Source organism: Stomoxys calcitrans, chromosome 3, assembly GCF_963082655.1.
Source record: "Stomoxys calcitrans chromosome 3, idStoCalc2.1, whole genome shotgun sequence".
Lineage (NCBI taxonomy): Eukaryota > Metazoa > Arthropoda > Insecta > Diptera > Muscidae > Stomoxys > Stomoxys calcitrans.
Genome location: NC_081554.1, coordinates 66,961,369 through 66,972,378, shown reverse-complemented (window position 1 = coordinate 66,972,378; position 11,010 = coordinate 66,961,369). Strand labels below are relative to the sequence as shown.

The window sequence follows — 11,010 nt, the reverse complement described above, 5'->3', positions numbered from 1 at the left end:
CAACCCACTGTCCCAAGTTTTAGAAAAATCGGATAATAAATGTGGCTTTTATGGGCTTAAGACCGTAAATCGGCGGATCGGTCTATATGGGGGCTACATCAAGATATAGTCCGATATAGCCCATCTTCGAACTTAACCTGCTTATGGACGAAAAAAGAACCTGTGCAAAGTTCCATCTCAATATCTCTATTTTAAAGATGGTAGCGTGATTCCAACAGACTGACGGACGGACGAACGGACATGGCTAGATCGTCTTAGATTTTTACGCTGATCAAGAATATATATACTTTATAGGGTTGGAAATGGATATTTCGATGTGTTGCAAACGGAATGACAAAATGAATATAATCCCTTCGGAGGTGGGTATAAAAATGCAAGAGCTACCAATGCATGTAGAAAAAGTCACTGTTTGGTGCGACTTATGAGCTAGTGGCATCATTGGACCGTACTTCTTCAAAGATAATTCGAATCGTTATGTAACTGTGAACGGTGAGAGTTACTGTGAGATGATATCCAACTTTTTTTTGCCCAAAATACAAGAGTTTGATTTGCATGATATGAGGTTTCAACAAGACGGTGCCACAAAGCATGAGTAACAATGGACTTATTGAGAGAGGAGTTCGGTGATCGTGCGATTAAACGCCTGTAGACTATTTTTTGTGTGTCTATGTTAAAGCCCATGTCTATACAGTCAAGCCAAGGGTGCAGTTAGTAATCTGCCCCATGCCACTATAGACATACACCTAAGCCAGTAATCGGCTAGATGTGCTCTCTAAAAACCCGTTATTTTATAAGAAATTTTTCAAATTACCCTCATATTGTATGTTCTTTATCTTACAATACATACTGGGAACAATTTGCAGACAAATAGTGCAAGAAATAAATTAAAACAAAAGTTGGGCTATTGTTTTACTTTTTTTTGATGTTTTCTTCTTTTTATCTAAACTTATCCTAAAGGCAATACCGGGCATAGCATGAATAGGATGATGATGATGATGATCATAAGGATGTTGGTGCTGCAGCCGATGATGATGGTGCTGACGATGATAAAGTTTCGATTTTCAAATTGTTTACAAGCACTGGAGCAGTACTGCATGTTCGACGACACGGCGAGGTAAAGAGTGAGTGAGAGAATGTACGTTGTAAGTTTAACATGCTTTCCGGCCAAACAAAAACAAAAGCTGCAGCAAAGTTTGACGAGTACCTGCACATACAAACAAACACAAACATCCTTCCATATGGGCATTGGAGTCGTGGATGAAACACAGGATTTATTTTGGCCACTGCAAAGAGACACAGAAAACATGAAGGAAACATGATTATGTGGTTGGTATGTTTGTCGGACAAGGTATGTTGGCGGCGGGCAATGTGGTTTCATATGCAGGACGGACAAAGTGATATTTCTATGTAGGTTTTCCTAACGTGTGCAAGTGTGTGTTCCTCCAAAATTGGGGTTAAAAGTGGGATATTTAGAGATTTGTGGTCATGCAATACATTGGCAACAATGGATGGTTATCCATACTTACCCATCTTCGGTGCATACGATGCTGTACAAAAAAAAAAAAACAAAAACAGTGGCTGAAATCGTAAATTTATTACTAAATTTTAAAGCGTAAGAATGTTGAAATTATCTAAAATAGGTAAGTATGGGCTTAAGTCGGGCAGAGCCGACTCAGACACCGTTGGATTCGTGAGGAAAAACTCTTTCCGTAGAGGTGCTGGATGAAGCAATACTGTAAAGTTTTCTGTGAAAAATATCTCCAAAACCAATTTTTTTTTGGGCGTACAAATTTAAAGTCCTTTTCAAGGCCAACAACGCTGTAACTCCTTAATTTTTTCGAATTTCGAGATTTTTCCAGCATTCCGCAATTCGAAATTCGAAGAAAATTCGAACAATTAACAAAATTACTTAAAATTTCACATTTTATTTTGTTTTTGCATTTTTTTAGTAAAGGCTAACCCCTTATGAAAATTTGCAATTTTTGATGCGAAAAATTTTTTCGAGTTGAGTATACAGTATTGAAGTTTATGGCAAAAAATTCGGATTAGTGCAACTCCTATGTTTTTTCTCCAAAAAACAAGCTCAAAATCGCATAATTAATATCCGAAAAAATGCAAAACACGTAAAAGCGTGCTAAGTCCGGCCGGGCCCAATCTTATATACCCTCCACAATGGATCGCATTTGTCGAGTTCTTTTACCGGCATCTCTTCTTAGGCAAAACAGGATATAAGAAAAGATTTGCTCTGCAATTAGAGCGATATCAAGATATGGTCCGGTTTGGACCACAATTAAATTATATGTTGGAGACCTGTGTAAAATGTCAGCCAATTCGAATAAGAATTGCGCCCTTTGGGGGCTCAAGAAGTAAAATAGAGAGATCGATTTATTTGGGAGCTGTATCGGGCTATAGACCGATTCAGACCATAATAAATACGTATGTTGATGGTCATGAGCGAATCCGTCGTACAAAATTTCAGGCAAATCGAATAATAATTGCGACCTCTACAGGCTCAAGAAGTCAAGATCCCAGATCGGTTTATATGACAGCTATATCAGGTTATGAACCGATTTGAACCATACTTGGCACAGTTGTTGGATATCACAACAAAATACTACGTGCCAAAATTCATTCCAATCGGATAAGAATTGCGCACTCTAGAGGCTCAAGAAGTCAAGACCCAAGATCGGTTTATATGGCAGCTATATCAGGTTATGAACCGATTTGAACCATACTTGGCACAGTTGTTGGATATCATAACAAAACACGTCGTGCCAAAATTCATTCAAATCGGATAAGAATTGCGCTCTCTAGAGGCTCAAGAAGTCAAGACCCAAGATCGGTTTATATGACAGCTATATCAGGTTATGAACCGATTTGAACCATACTTGGCACAGTTGTTGGATATCACAGCAAAACACGTCGTGCAAAATTTCATTCCAATCGGATAAGAATTACCCCCTCTAGAGGCTCAAGAAGTCAAGACCAAAGATCGGTTTATATGACAGCTATATCAGGTTATGAACCAATTTGAACCATACTTGGCACACTTGTTGGATATCATACCAAAACACGTCGTGCAAAATTTCATTCCAATCAGATAAGAATTGCGCACTCTAGAGGCTCAAGAAGTCAAGACCCAAGATCGGTTTATATGGCAGCTATATCAAAACATGGACCGATATGGCCCATGTACATTACCAGCCGACCTACACTAATAAGAAGTATTTGTGCCAAATTTCAAGCGGCTAGCTTTACTCCTTCGGAAGTTTGCGTGCTTTCGACAGACAGACGGACGGACGGACATGGCTAGATCGACATAAAATGTCACGACGATCAAGAATATATATACTTTATGGGTCTCAGACGAATATTTCGAGTAGAATGACGAAATTAGTATACCCCCCATCCTATGGTGGAGGTTATAAAAATCAAGGTGAGTTTGAAATTGTCATCGAAGTTAAACTTCACTTAAAGATTGGTTGATAAATGCGGTAGCAAAGGCCCAAAAAAGAAAATCGGAAGACTTGAATGCCCATATGGAGGCTACACCTAAAACTTAACCGATTTCTATGAAATTCACCTGGAATCAGAAGCGTCATAAAAGAAACCTTCAGCCAACCTTCATTTTGTAAAAATTGGTCATCAAATGACCAACACATTCCAGTATTAGTCAAAATCGGACGAAAATATATTTGGGAGGTATATCTGAATTTGAAGACAACATCGCTGAGAAAACATTCACCATTTCTTACCATTTGGTTGTCTTACGTCTACTTACCGAGTCGCAATTAGCAAACAACTCACAGCCGTAGAGAATGCCAGGAACAAGATAAGTCTTTGCCAAGAGAGACCTAATCCGCAGCGGAGTAACCCACTGAGTGGCCCAGAGAGCACACAATTTTGAATATCCCTAACCAACGACAGAGTCGATATAATTACTCCAAGTCAGAGTGCTGTTAATAACCACGCCCAAGTTCTTTGCATGAGGAACGATTTCCAATCTAGAGTCTTTAATGAATATACCGACATGACATGAAAAACGAGACAGCCTGTTTCTGATAACCACACACATGGACTTAACAGGGTTGAGACACAGGCCATTGGCTTTCGCCCACGTACTGACTCTTGACAGATCATGATTAAGCAGACGTATGTTTTCAGCATTCTCATCTCTCGGACCGCCGATATATATTTGTACATCGTCAGCGTACATATGTACCTTACAATAAGAAAATTGACTCGCCAAGTCGTTACTGTACAATGAAAAGAGAGTTGTCTCGCCAGTTCTGTGACACGCATTGGAGTAATAATCAGATCTGTCGCTCTTCGAACCTCCATCCACCTCCATCAGGAGACAAAGATCCTACCCAAGCGAAGAGATAACTACATTATGTTTAAGCAAAATCTTCTGGGCTGTTATTGCAGATACCATCTAAATCATCATCTTGTGGATAGGTATCCACCTCCCAGAATCCTAAAGGTGGATTTACATGATTTAAAGCGTCAGGTTTAACGCTATAAGAGAGAACCCCTAGATCAAGCGGCATATAAAGCGGGTCTAGACAACATTCATGCAGACGCTGTACCAGATGCGGTTAACAGCTACCGGGTAAATGTGGTCCTAGGAGAAGGACCGCCTCCGACAACTTCAATAAATTTACCTGCCTCGACAAACCAGAGTAATTCTAGCTCAATTACGCTCCCGCAGATACAGCCGCCTCAACTCCTACAGAGCAAGGATTGATGCCGACGTGCAAAATGTATGTCCCGATTGTAACCAGGGACCGCACAGTACACGTCACCTGTGCAACTGCCCAGCCAGACCCACTCTACTCAGACCCAGAACCCTGTGGACGCTCCCAAGCTTTGTCGCAGAGTTTCTGGGTCTTGACCCTTAACTGAATCAAGCAGACGAAAGGTAGAACACAACAAATTGGTACAATTGAGGCGGCTGCATCTGCCGGAACGTAATTGAGCCAGAACTACTCTGGTTTGCCGGGGGAGGTCGATTTCTTCGGGTGCAATGGGTGGCGGTCGTTCTCCAAGGACTATATTCACCCGGTAGCCAATTACCGCATCTGCTACCGTGTCTGCATGAATGTTGTTTAGACCTGCTTGATATGCCGCTTGATCTAGAGGTTCTCTCTTGTAGCGCTGAACCTCACGCTTTAGATCGTGTAGATCTACCTTAAGGCTTCTGGGCGGTGGATATCTATCCACAAGATGATAATTTGGATGGTTTCTGCGATAACAGCCCAAAAGGTATTGCTTGGACAGCATGTAGTTATGTCTTCGCACTGGTAGGATCTTTGTCTCCTGATGGAGGTGGTCCACATGAGAACTGAGGAGACAGCCCGTCGCAGTTCGGAAGGCGGCATTCTGACAGATCTGAATATTATTCCACTGCGTTTCACAAAGTTGAGGAGACCACACTGGCGCTGCATAACTTACCACAGACCGGCCAATTGCTTGTAGGTGGTCAACAAGGTTTCTTTGTCTGCACCCAAAGTGCTGCCAGCAAGTGACTTGAGGACCTTTTTTCTACTTTTGACTTTATCGCAGATTGCTGTGGCATGTGAGGAGAATGTGTAAGAGCTGTCAAATGTGACGCCAAGTATTTTGGGACACTTGATGGTCGGAATCATTTCTCCATTGACCATCACAGTCAGTATTCACCTCACGCGTGAACAATGTGGCTGAAGATTTGGTGGCGGATATCTTCAGATTTCTTGCGGCGAAATATGAGGCAAGCTCGTTGAGGTAGACGTTCAACCTATCGCAGATGTCATCAATAGGTAGGGGGCCTGATGCCATGATCGTACAATCGTCCGCATATGATACGATCTCTATGCCGCCTGGAGTGGGTGGAATGAAGGATAGGTAGAGGTTAAACAGTGCCGGAGATATCACCCCACCTTGGGGAACTCCCTGTTTCACTCTACGGTGTTTCGACTTCTTATCCCTAAATTCCACAAATGACTGGCGACCACACAGATAATTCGCGACCCATCGTTTCAGGCCTGGCTGGAGGGACGTGTTGGCGATGTCCTCAAATAATTAGGCATGGCTGACCATGTCGAATGCCTTCGATAGGTCCAGTGCCACGATGACCGTCCTATCACATGCCCTGGGCTGATTGAAGCCACGGCAAATGTGTGCGGTGATGGCATGCAAATCTGTTGTTGTGCTGTGCAGTCTCCGAAATCCATGTTGATGCTCGGCGAATGGAAATTCCCTACGAGGCTCGGGAAGAGTAATGCCTCAAACGTCTTTGCCACTGGTGAGAGAAGGGAGATCGGTCTGTACGACTCCCCTAAACTCGGGTCTTTTCCAGGCTTCAGTAGCGGGATCACTCTGCCCATCTTTCAGACATCGGGAACTATAAGAGTGTTCAGTGACAGGTTGAGGACAGTGGTCAGGTACTCAACTCCAGGTGAATCCAGATTCTTCAACATCAATGTACAGATTCCGTCGGGGCCCAACGCCTTGGAAGATTTGGCGCCACGGATGACATTCGTAACTTCGCCCACGGTAAATTGTGATGGCTGTTCATCGGCTCGGAGACCACGAATACGGCGAATGGCTCTCCTCCTTGCCCTGTCTCTCTCGGGATGCACAATAAATTGACGGTTGAACAACCTGGCGCATCTCTTCGGATCAGTCACGGTTATTTCGCCAAAAGTGACTGAGGTCCTGTCATCCCGTCTACCGGGGTTCGAGAGTGACTTAACAGTAGACCACACCGGTGCCTAAGTTACTTTGCCCCAAGTGTTCCAGCCACAAATTCCGCTTATGTTCGTTGACTACCCTATTTATTTCCAGATTCAGCTCGCTGATTCTGGGGTCAGCGGGGTCCATAGCACGAATCCCATCACGCTCGTCTGCGAGTATCACTGCTTGCGCCGGGAAATTGGACCGCACTTGGGGTATTCGACCGGCTGCTGCGTTAATGATGTCTCGGAATTTTCTCTCGGCCACAAGCACATCAGAGGGGGGTGGCAGTTCACTGTGTAGTCGTCATATATGTTCATATGTGGAATTTAGAGATAAGAAGTCGAAGCACCGTGGAGTGAAACAACTTCCTATTGCGAGTTGCATAAAATTTTTGCGGAGCTTAATAATAAAACTTCTGCTTCACTCAACGATTCTAATAAGTATCGAGGGCCATACTAAACAGCGAGGTTGAGGTTGACTTCATTTCGATACATGGAGAAATGGAAACCTTTTTTCGACTATTATGGAGTGGTCTACGACAAATACAGAACTTGTAAAATAGGCTGCCCAAAAAGTAATTGCGGATTTTTTAAAAGAAAATAAATGCATTTTTGATAAAACTTAGAATGAACTTTAATCAAATATACTTTTTTACACTTTTTTTCTAAAGCAAGCTAAAAGTAACAGCTGATAACTGATAGAAGAAAGAATGCAATTACAGAGTCACAAGCTGTGAAAAAATTTGTCAACGCCGACTATATGAAAAATCCGCAATTACTTTTTGGGCAACCCAATATATACCCAGTACCGTTCTCTCCGCCAGATTTACACCGTCTGTCTAGCAGTTAGGCCCTAATTGGCATATTTCCATGATTAGGCCACAAAAGAAATAAGCGAGCTGTTTGAGAGTACCTTGCTCTTCCATATAATTCTAACAATACCAAAACCAGTGATCTCTCATTGCCAAAACTACACCTTAATTTTTTTTGACATTTCGATTTGCTGGAGACCAATGTATGGCGTAGCATTCAAACAAATAGCCGTTAGACATATTGCCATTGCCAAGCAACGGGAACAGGACTATGGAATTGGATAGCGACATAGACAAATATCACAAAGCGGTCCTTGCACACACACATATACAGGGCATGCATACAATGCAATTCGCAATTCTTCGTATGCATGCATCACTTAATGGTAAGCCTTACTTACCATGGCCTTTATTCTTCAATGGTGCAGAGTGTGGAATGCGGGCGTGTAATAATACTGTTGTGATGGTGGCTGCTGGTTTGTTGTTGTTGTTGTTGTTGTTGGTGTTGCTGCTGTCTTTGTTGCATGTGATTCAGATGTTGCTGCTGATGGAGGTTTTGTTGATGATGCCGTTGCTGCTGTTGTTTGGGGGTAGAATCCAAAGTGCTCATTGCTGGTGCTGCTCCAGAATGGTTAAATTTATTATGTTCCAGTTTTTGGTGTTGTTGATGTTGATGTTTTCCGGTTTTGTTGCCATAGGATACCGACGATGATGATGCCGATGCTGTTGCTGAGGACGCGGCGGTGGGCAATAGGACATTGCGATGCTTATTGTGGTGGCTCGTATGATGCACATAAATACCGGTATCACGCAACTTCCGGTATAATGAAATATACTTGCCAGCTATTGTCGTCCTAGGAACTATGTACTTTTCACAGAATGTTGTTTTGCTGGTGGCCGCCTCACTTAGCTTATCGTACATTAAGGCTTGCAAAAACGTCAATACGAAAGTGTAGCAATTGTGCTTATCCTCATGGTAATGTGATACGGTCCACTTATCCGGCTGTTGACATACCTTTAAGGGAAATAAACAAAGTGAGATTGGGTAAAGCAGCAAAGTTTTCTGACATAATATTTGGAATGATAGGCAGTTGCATTATTGGCCACTATACATCAAGCAGAGAGACTCAAAGACTTCAACGTTTGTAGCTAAACATAATGGTAGGAAAAGTAAGAGAGGATTTTTTTTTCAAACACGTTAGCCCTCGTGGATGACCGACACCACAAAGGACAAAACATCGCAGCAACTCGTTCTCTCCTCTCTCTTCAGGGGTGGTTTCCCCCTCCTAATGCTGGCAACATTTGTAAGGTACATTGACAAAGACGTGTCGCACCGCGGTAGGCTGCTCGGACTCGGCTTAAATTTTAATCGGACTTCACTCATTGATATGTGCGAAGTCTGCCTCTGATCTTTAATGGAATAATGTCTGCGGGCAAAATTTGCATAGGTCCAGGAAACTATATTTACTAGACTAGGTGACGGAATCCTTAGCGATCTGGTAAAGGCATCCTCATTCACCGCATAAAATATGAAGCCATCAATCTACTTTGCCAAAGTCTTGCCTCTCTGGTCGTTAACTAGGAATGAAATACCTGACGAATACCCTCCAATAAGGAAAATAGTTCAGATGGTCTCTTTTCTTAAGCCTAGCAAATTTGCGGACCAGTGGATTCATATAAGCCGATCTCTCTCCTATCCACTGTTGCAAAGAAACTTGAAGCGCTACTTCTGCATGACTTTAATTCATACATATCCGTGTTGATGATCTGCAGGACAAGACGAAAAGAAGCTCCGAAGATGTTAGATAATTAGGAGATCCTACCCGTCAGAGGCTAGCGGTCCTGACGGAATGACGATTCATACAGCTGAGATGGAAATGGAGTGCCTGAGGAATACCCTCAAATATGGAGAATAGTTCGGGTGGTCCCTGTTCTTAAGCCTGGTAAATCTGCGGCTCAGTGGATTCATATAAGCCGATCTCACTCTTATCCCTTGTAGCAAAGACACTTGAAGCGCTACTCCTGCATGGCTTGAATTCGTATCTTCTTCAAGCAGATCATCAACACGGATACCGCATATGTTTCGAATATGTTAGTCAATTAGGAGAGCCAACCCGTCATAGGTTATCGGTTCTGATGGAATGTTGATTCACATAGCTGAGATGGAAATGATATACCTGACGAATACCCTCAAATATGGAAAATAGTTCGGGTGGTCCATGTCCTTAGGCCCAGTGGATTCATATAAAAGATGATTTCTCTCCTATCCCCTGTTGCAAAGGCGCTTGAAGCGCTACTCCTGCATGGCTTGAATTCATACCTTCTTCCAGCAGATCATCAAAACGGATACTGCAAGATGTCCAGCACAAGACGAAAAGAAGCTCCGAAGATGTTTGTTAATTAGAAGAGCTAACCCGTCGTAGGCCATCAGTCCTGATGGAATGTTGATGCACATAGGTGAGATGGAAATGAAATGCCTGACGAATACCTTCAAATATGGAAAAAAAGTTCCCTGTTCTTAAGCCTGGTAAATCTGCCGTCCAGTGGGGTCATAAAAGCCGGGCGCTCTCCTATCCCCTGCAGCACAGACGCTTGAAGCGCTACTCCTGTATGGCTTGAATTCATACCTACTTCCAGCATATCATCAACATGGATAACGCAAGGTGCCCAGCACTTACTGCAGTCACAACACATATCAACAGTGGTTTGAAAGGGAAATAGTCCTGTGTACAAACTGTCCTTGTGGTCCTTGACCTATCGAAGGCGATTGATAAGGACAATGAGGCCATTGAGTTATCCCGAGCTAGTTGAAGAAGTTTTCTCTCGCCGATCCCATGTAACCTCTACCTCTCCAAGCTCCCTCCACCCACCGTAGCGGAGAGGTTAGCATGCCCGCCTATGACGCTAAAGCCTGGGTTCGAGTCTTGGCGAGAACACCACAAAAAATTTCAGCCGTGGTTATCTCCTGCTAATGCTGGCGACATTTGTTAGGTACTGTACCATTTGGTATGGCAGGCATGTAAAAACTTCTCCACAAAGAGGCGTCGTACTGCGGCACCCCGTTCGGACTCGGCTAAAAAAAGAAGAACCCTTGTCATTGAGCTTAAACTCGAGTCGGACAGAACTTTTGTTTGCCCATGGTCCTTAATGGAATGTTCATGGGAGAATTTGCATTTGCAAATGCGGATGACTGCTCTATCCTGGAGAGGCACAATGGCGAATTAATAAATTGTCACTTCCGCCAAACGCAACCCCCAAAACTCACCATCTGGACGAGTGAGCTCAGTCGGTAGACTAAAAATTCCCGCAGAAAAACGTGCGTAGCTCTAATATGGGCCTTAGAATTGAGCGAAACGCAATGGAGACGTACAGACCTGTCAAAACCCAGTATTAACGACCATAACGGGCTGCAACCAGTTAAAAAACATTAACCATCTCGACGAGTATTTAAAGATTATAGAAGTTGAAAACCATTGTGAAAT

At 43.1% G+C, this 11,010-nt stretch overlaps 1 protein-coding gene across 3 annotated transcripts in view; it reads right to left on the bottom strand.

The window, feature by feature from the left end:
* Positions 1 to 666: 666 nt before the first annotated feature.
* LOC106083964 (uncharacterized) overlaps positions 667 to 11,010 on the bottom strand; it is a 285,492-nt gene continuing 275,148 nt past the window's right edge. For all 3 annotated transcript variants that reach the window (XM_013247302.2, XM_059364245.1, XM_013247306.2), the window contains 2 exons: positions 7,930 to 8,543; positions 667 to 1,283 (listed from right to left, as the gene is read on the bottom strand). In XM_013247302.2, coding sequence (XP_013102756.2) covers positions 7,938 to 8,543 — 606 coding nt within the window. In that variant the 3' untranslated portion in view covers positions 667 to 1,283; positions 7,930 to 7,937. The remainder of the gene's footprint in view (positions 1,284 to 7,929; positions 8,544 to 11,010) is intronic.